General features: G+C 37.4%; 1 protein-coding gene across 2 annotated transcripts in view; it reads left to right on the top strand.

Annotated features, from left to right (window-relative positions):
* LOC106876620 (uncharacterized) overlaps positions 1 to 15,000 on the top strand; it is a 31,882-nt gene that overhangs the window by 14,839 nt on the left and 2,043 nt on the right. For both annotated transcript variants that reach the window (XM_052969883.2, XM_089356333.1), the window contains exons 4-5: positions 11,311 to 11,465; positions 13,324 to 13,430. In XM_052969883.2, coding sequence (XP_052825843.1) covers positions 11,311 to 11,465; positions 13,324 to 13,430 — 262 coding nt within the window. The remainder of the gene's footprint in view (positions 1 to 11,310; positions 11,466 to 13,323; positions 13,431 to 15,000) is intronic.

The following is a 15,000-nucleotide window of genomic DNA, read 5'->3' as shown; positions in this document are numbered from 1 at the left end:
TGCCCTTGCAGGTGGAGCCCAGTTAAAATTTTCTTCACGTCGTGTAGCCCATCCCGCTCAAAATGTCCCTGAATAAGGTTTGTTTTAAGCATATTGAACGAAACACCCATGTTTCCAAAGGTGAATTATCCAAACCACAAAGAATTCCTTTCAACACATGACGATGATGCTCCCTCACTACTTCTGCTTGTGATTAGAGATGCACATATCGTCAGCCACCAAGGGACATGCTCAACTGGTTAAGGTCAAACAACTGCCAAGCAAATCTGTGGTATTAAGCAGAATATTTGCTGTAGCCCATCTATTATACCAAGACAAAACAATGTAGATGATAACACTTCCAGTCAGTTAAGAGCAGAAGCCATGAGAGCAACTGTCTGGGACTGCTTCAGGGCATTTTATTATTATTATTGTTCAGTAGTTTTATTTTTATAACGTGCTTTCACTTCACTACCGAGCGCAGCTCTGTGCGCCTTGGGTATGTGCTGTGGATTGCTGTGGTGCTTTTATGTTTACTGTATTGAAAGTGTTTTGCGTAGAATGTGTGCAGTACCCAGTAGTGCAATTTTCTGTATGTTACATATATTTGTAAGTCCTGGTATTTTTGTTATGTATTTGTCTGAGTATTTTTTTATTATACCTAAGGCACCTACTATGATAGGAATTGTTTCTGTTTTTAGACTCCACATTCGAGTTATCTCTATTTCCAGGTTTTTGTATTTTGAAAGTTTTTCCATTTCTTTTCGAGAAACGTTGTCATCTGCTGGTATTGATACATCAATTAGAAAGCATTTTTTTCCTTCATGATCTTTGACAACTATATCTGGTCTATATGCCTTAATTTCTCTATCTGTGTGTATTGGCATATCCCAGAGTATGGTTGCTTTCTCGTTTTCTGTGACCTTTTCTGGCGTGTGTTTATACCATCTTTTTTCTGTTGTTATTCCATAGTGTTGGCATAGCTTCCAGTGTATATAGGTCCCAGCTCTGTCGTGTCTGTGAATATATTCCTTCTTAGCCAGGACTGGGCAGCCAGAGATAATATGATTTATTGTTTCTTGTCGATCTCCACATATTCTACAGTTACTTGTTATATTTCTTTTCATTATGTGTTTTTGGTAATTTCTGGTGGGGAGGCTCTGGTCTTGTGCAGCAATTAAAAATCCTTCAGTCTCTGCTTTGAGTCCTGAGCTTCTCAGCCATTGCTGGGATTTTTCTCTGTCTATTTCTTTCGCATTTAGTTTAGCCCAGTATTTACCATGTAGGGGCTTTTCTTGCCATCGTTTTATCATGGTCCGTTGCTGTTCTAGTTTTAGTTTGGATTTCATTTGTTTTATAGCTTTTGTTGTTTCTTCTTCTTCTTCTTCTTCTTCTTCTTCGTATTTGTTAGGTAGATTGATTTCTTGTTTGTATTTGTCAGCTTCCTTAAATACTGAAAACAGTTTTTTGTTTTGCTCGTGTTTTGTGGCTATTTGTATTAGCTTCCCTTGCTTCTGGAGTAGGTATTTTTGCAGTCCTATGGTGGTTATTTTATAATAGTTTTCTAGCTGTATAAGACCCCTGCCACCTTCTGTGCGTTGTATATATAGCCTTTCTATGTCAGATTTTGGGTGGTGCATCCTATATCCTGTCATTATTTTTCTTGTTTTCCTGTCTATTTTACATAGTTCGTTTAGTGTCCAGTTAAGGATGTTGTAGCTGTAGCTTATAACTGGGACAGCTAAAGTGTTGATACCCATTATCTTGTTTTTAGCATTGAGCTCTGTTTTTAGTATTGATCTAACTCGTCTATAGTACTCTTTCTTTATTTTTTCTTTCATTTGTGTATGTTGTATCCTATCTAGTTCATTGACTCCTAAATACTTATATGGTTGGCTTTCGTCTAGTTCTCTTATTTCATTGGCTTTATCTAGTGTTATATTGCTACTTTTAACTAATTTTCCTCTTTTCAGGGTTGCTTTGGCACATTTTTCTAATCCGAATTTCATATCTATTTCCTTGGTAAAGCCGTGTACTGTCTGTAGTAGTGTTTCTAGCTCTTTGTCGTTTTTAGCATATAATTTTAGGTCATCCATATATAGAAGGTGGCTGACTGTTTTTCCATAGCATTTGTAACCGCATCCAGTTCTATTTAGCAATTCGGTTAAAGGTGTGAGTGCCAGGCAGAACAGGAGTGGAGAGAGCGTGTCTCCCTGGAATATTCCTCTTCTAATGGGGATGGCTTTCGTTTTCACAAGTCCCTCTTTTGTTTGGAGCTGTAGCACTGTCTGCCATTTGTTCATTGAGTGCTCTATGTATTTTATGATAATTGGTGCCACCTTGATTTTGGCTAGTGTTTCCAGAATCCGCGTGTGGGGAACACTGTCGAAAGCCTTTTGGTAGTCCACCCAGGCCATACTGAGGCCTTTCTTCTTTCTGCGGCTGTCTTCAGTTATGGCTTTATTGATCAATAATTGATCTTTACAGCCGTATGAGCCCTTGCAGCATCCCTTCTGCTCTTCTGGAAACAGGTTGTTATTTTCCAGGTGTTTACTCAATCTCTGCGATATTATTGCAGTAAAGGCTTTGTAGATCGTAGGGAGACAGGTTATAGGTCTATAGTTTTGTGGTTTCTCCGTTTCCGTGGATTTGGGGATTAAGATGGTTTTCCCTTTTGTGAGCCATTCAGGCATTGTCTCTGGATCTGCGAGTATGTTGTTAAAGTTTTCTGCCAGCTTTTTATGCATTGCTGGCAGGTGTTTTAACCAGAAATTGGGGATCTTGTCGTGTCCAGGTGCCTTCCAGTTGCTTAGTCTTTGCAGTGTCTGGGTTACCTCTTCAGTTGTTATAGGGGCCCAGAGTTGCTCAGGTGCTAAGTTCGTTGTTTTAATGGTCCTTTTCTGGGGTTGTTGCTTCACCGACCATATTTGTTTCCAGAATTTCTCTAGTTCTTCTGCTGTTGGTGCTGAAGTAATGTCTATTTTATTTTTACCCAGTTCTTGGTACAGTTTTTTGGGGTTGAATTTGAACTGTTTGTTTTGTTCAAAGAAACGTTGGCGTTTCTCATACCGGCGGATCCTTTGTGCTTTGGCAAGGATGTCTTGCTTTAGTTTTTCTTTTGCCTCAGGTAAATCTTTTTCTGTAATGCTGTATTTGTACAGTATTTTTGTTTTCTTCTTTTTACTTAGTAGTGTTGATTGTTTACTAATTTCGTTGAGAATCGATAAATCTTTTCTCTTTTTTTTTAATTTTGTTCTGGATGTTATTTATCCACAAGGTCTGTTTGGGTGGTAGAACTCCTGTTCGGATGGGTTTGAGTGAGTATCCTGCTTCTTTTGTGGCTGCAGTGGCTGCCGCATATATTATGTCATTTAACTCAGTGATATTGCCTGTTGTTTCTGTGGTGGTTAGTTCCGTGACGGCCAGGTTTATGCTATTTATTATTGATGTTGTTTTATTGTCTATTTTGATTTTTGGGAGATATAATCTGTGGTCCATTCTAAGATCTGTGGTTTACAGTTCTTTGGTTATTTTCATTTTCATAGTATCGTAATTATTAGGTTTCCCTTCGTTATTTCCAGGTTTTATATTTGTTTTGCCTTCCTTTTCATTCATATGTTTGTCTGTGGTGTTCTGGTTTGGTGCTTTTTGTACACTATTATCCATCTCTACGGTCTGGGTTTGTTGTTTTTCGTTTACTTCGTTTTTGCCGGAAATGTTATTATTATTATTATTATTATTATTATTATTATTATTATTATTATTATTATTATTATTATTATTATTATTATTATTATTATTATTCAGTAGTTTTATTTTTATAACGTGCTTTCACTTCACTACCGAGCGCAGCTCTGTGCGCCTTGGGTATGTGCTGTGGTTTGCTGTGGTGCTCTTATGTTTACTGTATTGAAAGTGTTTTGCGTAGAATGTGTGCAGTACCCAGTAGTGCAATTTTCTGTATGTTATATATATTTGTAAGTCCTGGTGTTTTTGTTATGTATTTGTCTGAATATTTTTTTATTATACCTAAGGCACCTACTATGATAGGAATTGTTTCTGTTTTTAGATTCCACATTCGAGTTATCTCTATTTCCAGGTCTTTGTATTTTGAAAGTTTTTCCATTTCTTTTAGAGAAACGTTGTCATCTGCTGGTATTGAAACATCAATTAGAAGGCATTTTTTTCCTTCATGATCTTTGACAACTATATCTGGTCTATTTGCCTTAATTTCTCTATCTGTGTGTATTGGCATATCCCAGAGTATGGTTGCTTTCTCGTTTTCTGTGACCTTTTCTGGCGTGTGTTTATACCATCTTTTTTCTGTTGCTATTCCATAATGTTGGCATAGCTTCCAGTGTATATAGGTCCCAGCTCTGTCGTGTCTGTGAATATATTCCTTCTTAGCCAGGACTGGGCAGCCAGAGATAATATGATTTATTGTTTCTTGTCGATCTCCACATATTCTACAGTTACTTGTTATATTTCTTTTCATTATGTGTTTTTGGTAATTTCTGGTGGGGAGGCTTTGGTCTTGTGCAGCAATTAAAAATCCTTCAGTCTCTGCTTTAAGTCCTGAGCTTCTCAGCCATTGCTGGGATTTTTCTCTGTCTATTTCTTTCGCATTTAGTTTAGCCCAGTATTTACCATGTAGGGGCTTTTCTTGCCATCGTTTTATCATGGTCCGTTGCTGTTCTAGTTTTAGTTTGGATTTCATTTGTTTTATAGCTTTTGTTGTTTCTTCTTCTTCTTCTTCTTCGTATTTGTTAGGTAGATTGATTTCTTGTTTGTATTTGTCAGCTTCCTTAAATACTGAAAACAGTTTTTTGTTTTGCTCGTGTTTTGTGGCTATTTGTATTAGTTTCCCTTGCTTCTGGAGTAGGTATTTTTGCAGTCCTATGGTGGTTATTTTATAATAGTTTTCTAGCTGTATAAGACCCCTGCCACCTTCTGTGCGTTGTATATATAGCCTTTCTATGTCAGATTTTGGGTGGTGCATCCTATATCCTGTCATTATTTTTCTTGTTTTCCTGTCTATTTTACATAGTTCGTTTAGTGTCCAGTTAAGGATGTTGTAGCTGTAGCTTATAACTGGGACAGCTAAAGTGTTGATACCCATTATCTTGTTTTTAGCATTGAGCTCTGTTTTTAGTATTGATCTAACTCGTCTGTAGTACTCTTTCTTTATTTTTTCTTTCATTTGTGTATGTTGTATCCTATCTAGTTCATTGACTCATAAATACTTATATGGTTGGCTTTCGTCTAGTTCTCTTATTTCATTGGCTTTATCTAGTGTTATATTGCTACTTTTAACTAATTTTCCTCTTTTCAGGGTTGCTTTGGCACATTTTTCTAATCCGAATTTCATTTCTATTTCCTTGGTAAAGCCGTGTACTGTCTGTAGTAGTGTTTCTAGCTCTTTGTCGTTTTTTGCATATAATTTTAGGTCATCCATATATAGAAGGTGGCTGACTGTTTTTCCATAGCATTTGTAACCGCATCCAGTTCTATTTAGCAATTCTGTTAAAGGTGTGAGTGCCAGGCAGAACAGGAGTGGAGATTATTATTATTATTATTATTATTATTATTATTATTATTATTATTATTATTATTGTGAGGTCGGTAGACTGGTTGAATGGTTTGCCGGAAATGTTATTATTATTATTATTATTATTATTATTATTATTATTATTATTATTATTATTATTATTATTATTATTATTATTATTATTGTGAGGTCGGTAGACTGGTAGAATGGTTTGCACTCCGGGCAAAATGCTTAGAGGTACTCCGTCCGCTTTACGTTCTGAGTTCAAAGACCTGCCGAGGTTGACTTTGCCTTTAATCCTTTCGGGATCGATAATATAAAGACTAGTGAAACACCGAGTTCTATGGAATCGACTAGTTCCCTAGCTGCCCTTGTGCCGAAATTTGAAGCTATTACTATTATTATTATTATTGTTCAGTAGTTTTTTTTGTTTTTTGTTTTTTTATAACGTGCTTTCACTTCACTACCGAGCGCAGCTCTGTGCGCCTTGGGTATGTGCTGTGGATTGCTGTGGTGCTCTTATGTTTACTGTATTGAAAGTGTTTTGCGTAGAATGTGTGCAGTACCCAGTAGTGCAATTTTCTGTATGTTATATATATTTGTAAGTCCTGGTGTTTTTGTTATGTATTTGTCTGAATATGTTTTATTATACCTAAGGCACCTACTATGATAGGAATTGTTTCTGTTTTTAGATTCCACATTCGAGTTATCTCTATTTCCAGGTCTTTGTATTTTGAAAGTTTTTCCATTTCTTTTAGAGAAACGTTGTCATCTGCTGGTATTGATACATCAATTAGAAAGCATTTTTTTTCTTCATGATCTTTGACAACTATATCTGGTCTATTTGCCTTAATTTCTCTATCTGTGTGTATTGGCATATCCCAGAGTATGGTTGCTTTCTCGTTTTCTGTGACCTTTTCTGGCGTGTGTTTATACCATCTTTTTTCTGTTGTTATTCCATAGTGTTGGCATAGCTTCCAGTGTATATAGGTCCCAGCTCTGTCGCGTCTGTGAATATATTCCTTCTTAGCCAGGACTGGGCAGCCAGAGATAATATGAATTATTGTTTCTTGTCGATCTCCACATATTCTACAGTTACTTGTTATATTTCTTTTCATTATGTGTTTTTGGTAATTTCTGGTGGGGAGGCTCTGGTCTTGTGCAGCAATTAAAAATCCTTCAGTCTCTGCTTTGAGTCCTGAGCTTCTCAGCCATTGCTGGGATTTTTCTATGTCTATTTCTTTCGCATTTAGTTTAGCCCAGTATTTACCATGTAGGGGCTTTTCTTGCCATCGTTTTATCATGGTCCGTTGCTGTTCTAGTTTTAGTTTGGATTTCATTTGTTTTATAGCTTTTGTTGTTTCTTCTTCTTCTTCTTCTTCTTCTTCTTCTTCTTCTTCTTCTTCTTCTTCTTCTTCTTCTTCTTCTTCTTCTTCTTCTTCTTCTTCTTCTTCTTCTTCGTATTTGTTAGGTAGATTGATTTCTTGTTTGTATTTGTCAGCTTCCTTAAATACTGAAAACAGCTTTTTGTTTTGCTCGTGTTTTGTGGCTATTTGTATTAGCTTCCCTTGCTTTTGGAGTAGGTATTTTTGCAGTCCTATGGTGGTTATTTTATAATAGTTTTCTAGCTGTATAAGACCCCTGCCACCTTCTGTGCGTTGTATATATAGCCTTTCTATGTCAGATTTTGGGTGGTGCATCCTATATCATGTCATTATTTTTCTTGTTTTCCTTTCTATTTTACATAGTTCGTTTAGTGTCCAGTTAAGGATGTTGTAGCTGTAGCTTATAACTGGGACAGCTAAAGTGTTGATACCCATTATCTTGTTTTTAGCATTGAGCTCTGTTTTTAGTATTGATCTAACTCGTCTATAGTACTCTTTCTTTATTTTTTCTTTCATTTGTGTATGTTGTATCCTATCTAGTTCATTGACTCCTAAATACTTATATGGTTGGCTTTCGTCTAGTTCTCTTATTTCATTGGCTTTATCTAGTGTTATATTGCTACTTTTAACTAATTTTCCTCTTTTCAGGGTTGCTTTTGGCACATTTTTCTAATCCGAATTTCATATCTATTTCCTTGGTAAAGCCGTGTACTGTCTGTAGTAATGTTTCTAGCTCTTTGTCGATTTTAGCATATAATTTTAGGTCATCCATATATAGAAGGTGGCTGACTGTTTTTCCGTAGCATTTGTAACCGCATCCAGTTCTATTTAGCAATTCAGTTAAAGGTGTGAGTGCCAGGAAGAACAGGAGTGGAGAGAGCGTGTCTCCCTGGAATATTCCTCTACTAATGGGGACGGATTTCGTTTTCACAAGTCCCTCTTTTGTTTCGAGCTGTAGCACTGTCTGCCATTTGTTCATTGAGTGCTCTATGTATTTTATGATAATTGGTGCCACCTTGTTTATGGCTAGTGTTTCCAGAATCCACGTGTGGGGAACACTGTCGAAAGCCTTTTGGTAGTCCATCCAGGCCATACTGAGGCCTTTCTTCTTTCTGCGGCTGTCTTCAGTTATGGCTTTATTGATCAATAATTGATCTTTACAGCCGTATGAGCCCTTGCAGCATCCCTTCTGCTCTTCTGGAAACAGGTTGTTATTTTCCAGGTGTTTACTCAATCTTTGCGATATTATTGCAGTAAAGGCTTTGTAGATCGTAGGGAGACAGGTTATAGGTCTATAGTTTTGTGGTTTCTCCGTTTCCGTGGATTTGGAGATTAAGATGGTTTTCCCTTTTGTGAGCCATTCAGGCATTGTCTCTGGATCTGCTAGTATGTTGTTAAAGTTTTCTGCCAGCTTTTTATTTATTCCTGGCAGGTGTTTTAACCAGAAATTGGGGATCTTGTCGTGTCCAGGTGCCTTCCAGTTGCTTAGTCTTTGCAGTGTCTGGGTGACCTCTTCAGTTGTTATAGGGGCCCAGAGTTGCTCAGGAGCTAAGTTCGTTGTTTTAATGGTCCTTTTCTGGGGTTGTTGCTTCACCGACCATATTTGTTTCCAGAATTTCTCTAGTTCTTCTGCTGTTGGTGCTGAAGTAATGTCTATTTTATTTTTACCCAGTTCTTGGTAGAGTTTTTTGGGGTTGGATTTGAACTGTTTGTTTTGTTCAAAGAAACGTTGGCGTTTCTCATACCGGCGGATCCTTTGTGCCTTGGCAAGGATGTCTTGCTTTAGTTTTTCTTTTGCCTCAGGTAAGTCTTTTTCTGTAATGCTGTATTTGTACAGTATTTTTGTTTTCTTCTTGTTACTTAGTAGTGTTGATTGTTTACTAATTTCGTTGAGAATCGATAAATCTTTTCTCTTTTTTTTAATTTTGTTCTGGATGTTATTTATCCACAAGGTCTGTTTGGGTGGTAGAACTCCTGTTCGGATGGGTTTGAGTGAGTATCCTGCTTCTTTTGTGGCTTCAGTGGCTGCCGCATATATTATGTCATTTAGCTCAGTGATATTGCCTGTTGTTTCTGTGGTTGTTAGTTCCGTGACGGCCAGGTTTATGCTATTTATTATTGATGTTGTTTTATTGTCTATTTTGATTTTTGGGAGATATAATCTGTGGTCCATTCTAAGATCTGTGGTTTTCAGTTCTTCGGTTATTTTCATTTTCATAGTATCGTAATTATTAGGTTTCCCTTCGTTATTTCCAGGCTTTATATTTGTTTATATTATTTTATTATTATTATTATTATTATTATTATTATTATTATTATTATTATTATTATTATTATTATTATTATTATTGTTGTTGTTGTTGTTGTTATTAACATCATCCTCATCATCATTATTATCGTATTGATAAGTAGGATAAAAGACAAAACGCAGGTACCTTCATGGAGGTAGCCCTGTCTGATATGTAGAAAAGGTATCGGAGAAACTCCATCAGGCGTACCCAGTGCAAGCTATGGAAGCATAAGAGGTACAGCTGTAACATTGGACGACAAGCGGAGAAAGTAGTCTTTACATGTGACTGATGTACAAGTATATTAAATACCAGGAATGTACAAAAAATAGAATCCCTCGTATGTCAAAAGTGTTCCGTAGAAGGAGTAGGCAGTTTCTGTTACTTAAGTGACCAAATTAATAGTAGGTGTGCTTGTTCCGAAAGCATGACTGCTAGAATACGAATAGGCTGAGCGAAGTTCAGAGAACTACCACCTCTGAGGCTCTCCCTCAGAGATTGAGGCAGATTGTACGATGCCTATGTACGGACAGCTATGTTATATAGCAGTAAATCATGGGCTATCACTACTGCGAAGGCTTGAAAGAAATGAAGCCAGTATGCTTCGCAGGATGGATAATGTTAGTATGCATATACGACAGATTGTGAGTGTTTTGAGAGAGGAACTAGATATAGATAACAACAAATGTAGTGCGCAAGAGAGAAGACTGTATCGCTATAGCAATGTAATGCGTATGAATGAGGAGTGTTGCATCAAGAGATGCCGATCTCAAATTCTAGAGGGCTAGATCCAAGATGTGGGACGAAATGGTGGGAAAGGATCTACAAACGTTGGGAGTCACAGAGGGGATAGCAGGGGGACCGAGACTCCTGATGGTTTGCTATACTTGAAAAGATACTTCAAGGTAAGTAAAAACGTTGTTGCTCTTGTGTGCATGCCCGTTCATTGCAACCTTCTCCAGCTGAGCATCTGTAATCTTTCTGGCTCGTAAGTGCTGGTGCAACGTAAAAAGCACCCGTACCGTACCGATACTGCGTAACAGGACCCTGTACACTTTGTAAAGTGATTAGCGTTAGGAAGGGCATTAGGACAACCAGCTGTAGAAACCATGCCATCTGCTCGGTTCTCCGCTTTGAAGTTATCAGATAAGTGAAGAGTTAAATCTTCTGCTAGGTAGAAAGCAATGACATTGCAAGTAAAATTACCCAATATTTTATTTTCATACCCGTCTGTCATTAATCTGTTAAAGGTTGTGGCTATGTGGTAAGTAGCTTGCTTACGAACCACATGGTTCCGGGTTCAGTTCCACTATGTGGCACCTTGGGCAAGTGTCTTCTACTATAGCCTCGGGCCGATCAAAGCCTTATGAGTGGATTTGGTAGACGGAAACTGAAAGAAGGCCGTCGTATATATGTATATATATGAATGTGTGTGTATGTGCATGTTTGTGTGTCCATGTTTGTCCCCCCCCCCCCCCCAACATCGCTTGACAACCGATACTGGTGTGTTTATGTCCTCGTAACGTAGCGGTTCGGCAAAAGAGACCGATAGAATAAGTACTAGGCTTACAAAGAATAAGTCCTGGGGTCGATTTGCTCGACTAAAGGCGGTGCTCCAGCATGGCCACAGTCAAATGACTGAAGCATGTAATAGAGTAAAAGAGTAAAGAACTAAGATAAAGTATCTCTCCTACATATGCAACGAAATTTACACAGTTAATGTTTAGTTGATATTACTTCACCGTCCTGTTCTATATCCTGTAACGTACAAAATGTTCCACGTACATCTTTCATCAGAATCCTATCTTTTTTTAAGCTCACCCTACACTTTTCTCTCACCATTTCACCCTCATCATTTCTTTCTCTCAACTGTTTTTCCTCATTTCCTTTCTCCCAATCATCATCTCTCGCTCCCCATTCCTCATTTTCTCTGTCCGCATACCCTTTCCTCTCTGTCTCCCTCTCGACCTCCTGCTTTCTCATTCTCTCACATTCTCGTCTTCTCTATCTCTCTCTCTCTCACACACACACATACACACACATATTCTCTCTCTCACTCTTTCTCTCTCTCAGGTTTCTACTTCAATTTATTTAATTTTGTTTTTTGCAGGTGAAACTTGTGTTGAGAAAACATAATGCTGACATTCACTCATTAATTTTCGATGGAAGAGGAACAAATTACATATCGTGGTTCCAGGAGAGTAAACTCATTTCATCGCCGCCGTGGTTCGGAAATTACCGAGGAAACTACGAGTTTAATTATAAGTATATATTAACCACTTGTTTTTTATTCACATTTATGGTTTCTCAATGCTAATAATTACGATTTCTCATATGAGCAAAAACTTAAATATTTCGAAAATACATCACAGTTAACTATGATACATCCATCTCAATAATTAACGAGTATTAATTTATCGAGCCGCAAAATAAATATCAGAATAGATTGTGGTGAGATTCACACTCAAAATATTAATGAACAAAAATAACTCCAGAATGGCGTATTATTTGCAACCTTGTCGATTCTGCCTTTAGTCATTTTAATTGACGATGATAATGACAATGATGATTATAAGAATTCTAATAATAATTTTTTTCATTATTAGTCATAAGGGCTCACTAAAGAACATGAGTGGTAATTTTTCCCATCAGTTGTTCCTTAGCATATTTACTGATAGGGTCCTTCTAGTTTTGTTCACCAGAAACGACATTCACTCGCCAGCAATCGAGTATTCACTAGGTCGATCAAACGGACATCAAATTTATGATCTGTGTGACCAGCCATTTTGAAATGTGAACATCCTACGGGCATATGGCGTAGTGGTTAAGAGCGCGGGCAACTAACCCCAAGATTCCAAGTTCGATTCCAGTCAGGGACCTGAATAATAATAATAATAATAATAATAATAATAATAATAATAATAATAATAATAATAATAATAATAATAATAATAATAATAATAATGCTCGGTAGTGAAGTGAAAGCACGTTATAAAAATAAAACTACTGAACAATAATAATAATAATAATAATAACAATCATAATAATAATAATAATAATAATAATAATAATAATAACAACAACAACAACAACAACAATAATAATAATAATAATAACAACATAACAATAAAAAACACCTTAGGAATGAGAATCCAGGTTCGAAATTTCCCCCAAGACACCTGATGAAGGATGAAATGTTGTATTAACAACAAGCAAGATGAGGACAAATATCCGTCAAACGTAAACAATGTAAATAATGAACATAATTCCCCATCTCTTAAGTATAGAACTGTATTATCCTATATTATCGTTATCTGCTGCTCCAACAAATATTCATCTAGGTACGATTTGGATGAACCGCAATGCTTGCTTCTCGTCAACGCAGGTGCATCGAGAAAACTTAGTCGTTACCTGTCAAAACAGGTTTTCGAGGCGTTTGGCACTCTCAGAACAGGTTTTCGAGGCGCCTGGCACTCTCCTCCAATGCGCTAACCCTACATATTTCCGCCATGCGTCTAAAATGCAATTCTGCTCCCGTGCCAGTTGGAGTACTCTTCCATCATGATTATGTGTATATAAATATTTTTTTTCAGTTTACAGAAAGAAGTAGGAAACCGTAGCTTTAAGTGGGAAATATACCGTTGGATTTACAACTGAAAGGTGAATGATAGCCAGTCTTGTCCATTCAAATACTACAAACACGTGCACATTAGTACAACTAATGACCAATAACCTCACAGTCTCTACTCTGTCTATCTCTTCTTCCGTTACGATAGTGAATTTACGGTTCTTCAAACTGGTAAAAAGCAAGCTCTTATCTACAGCCAATGCACATATTCAAAACTGCTTCTGGCAGCCATTTTTATTTTCATCCGTATCAGTTACATTTCCTAAAACTTTCGTTTCAATCTCATCTGACACTCCTTTTTAAATCTGATTTATCCAAATTACAGTTCATGTTTACTTTTTATGTTATAAATAACAAACTAAGAAAACACACTCAATAATTTCAAAGATGAAATATAAACTCATTAAACAGAACTGATTGTTGTAAATACAGTCGTAAAGTATTACATTATGATGAACGTTATTGAATCCATTAGTTGTAATATATTATTTGCAGTGACGAGTCTATCACCATCCGACCATATAATTATCATTCTGCAATGAGAGCAAAGAAGGGGGAAGACAATAACAATTATCGCATTTTTTACAGAGAGAACATCAAGGGTAAGTATTAAATTTCGTTTTCGTGTAATCTAAAATTAATGTTTGTCAGTGTTTATTTTTCTCTTTTTCCTAGATTGCTGCCCCGACATTTACTAAAAGAACAATAAGCGCCAATCATTATTGATATAAGTTTGATTTTGATAATGAAAGTAGAGGAGCTGCTGCTTCCGTAGAGATATTCACTTTCTTGCTGATTATTCATATCTGCAGGACGGCTAATCTTTCTGACTCTACATGACTTTTCTATGATGTCCTCATTTTTAATGGAGTAGCCGAAGAAACCACGAATCTCGCATACATATGTAACGATTTAATCTCGTCTACTCCACTAAAATATGGAACGGTTTGACCTCGGCTGCTCCACTAAGAATATACCCACCCCGTTCATGCTGCTGGAAAAGATAATGGACATGATTAGGTGTGTGGAGTGGAAAGCATTCGACCACCACCTGATCGTACCATCCCTAGAGTACAGTAAACATGGAATCAGATCTAGGAAACACCCACCCAAAATCAAGGACCACGAACCTTTCAAAGCAGACCTACTTGGCATCATTCTCAAGCTGAAATTCTGTAAGACCTCTTTCTCCTTCCAATACAATCTCCGGGTGGACATTAGGATTGTTAAAAAACTTAGATAGGTCCCCAGTCTTCTCTCATAAGACTAAAAACATATTGAATAGGCGCACTTGATTACCATAGACTAATAGAAAATAATATCCCACAAAATTACAGGTGCGCTTTCCCATACACATATAACGACATCAACAGTGAAGCCCCAAAAAAATAATAACTAACGAACTAGAGATAGCGTATAGGGAAGAGATCCAAGCCATTAAAGATCGTGAACTGAACTTTGCCTCAAACCCTAAATGTCACCTGATCAATCCGGCCAACTCCGAGATCGGTGTCGAACAAGCACATATTGAGAGATATCAATAACGACATAATAATGGCCAGCAGCCTTTCCCTGTGGCTCAGAACCAATAAAGACACCGTATGGTTTAACATCAACAAGGGAAGAGGCAGAGCAAGTCAACTTTTCCTCGTCTGTGTCAAAAAGATTACTGTCCAAGGCGCTTTCCTTCGCTAGGGGCTTCACTGACCTTAGCCACTGAAACATATAAGTCATTATGCATGTCATAAAGACAATGCTGTTCAACAAAGGTTTGGCATGTGTCAAGCAATCTGACACTACAGCCTCCTTTGACGTCTTGATGGAAGCCTTCGACAGTATTAACGTAAGCGACCTCATCAGGTTGTATATCCTCGATACCCTTAGGAAAAAGTTCCCCTCTGTCCTCTTTGGCCTCTACAGAGATGATGCCCTGGCCATCGCTATGGGTACAAACGGACATACACTAGACAAATCTTAGGAAAGATCTAAGCAGCACGCTTACCTCCACGGGTTTGAAAATCACTATAAAGACCAACCTCACAACTGCGGACTTCTTAGACGTTTCGCTCGACTTGGGCTCCAGTAAATACAGGCCCTGCTGCAAACCAAACGAGAAGCTAAAGTACATCATCACAGCCTTCTGCCACCCACCCATCGTATCCAAAAACCTGG

Source organism: Octopus bimaculoides, chromosome 8, assembly GCF_046866305.1.
Source record: "Octopus bimaculoides isolate indiv1 chromosome 8, ASM4686630v1, whole genome shotgun sequence".
Taxonomy (NCBI): Eukaryota; Metazoa; Mollusca; class Cephalopoda; order Octopoda; family Octopodidae; genus Octopus; species Octopus bimaculoides.
The sequence above is the reverse complement of the archived record's forward strand: the minus strand, read 5'-3'. Positions and strand labels throughout refer to the sequence as shown.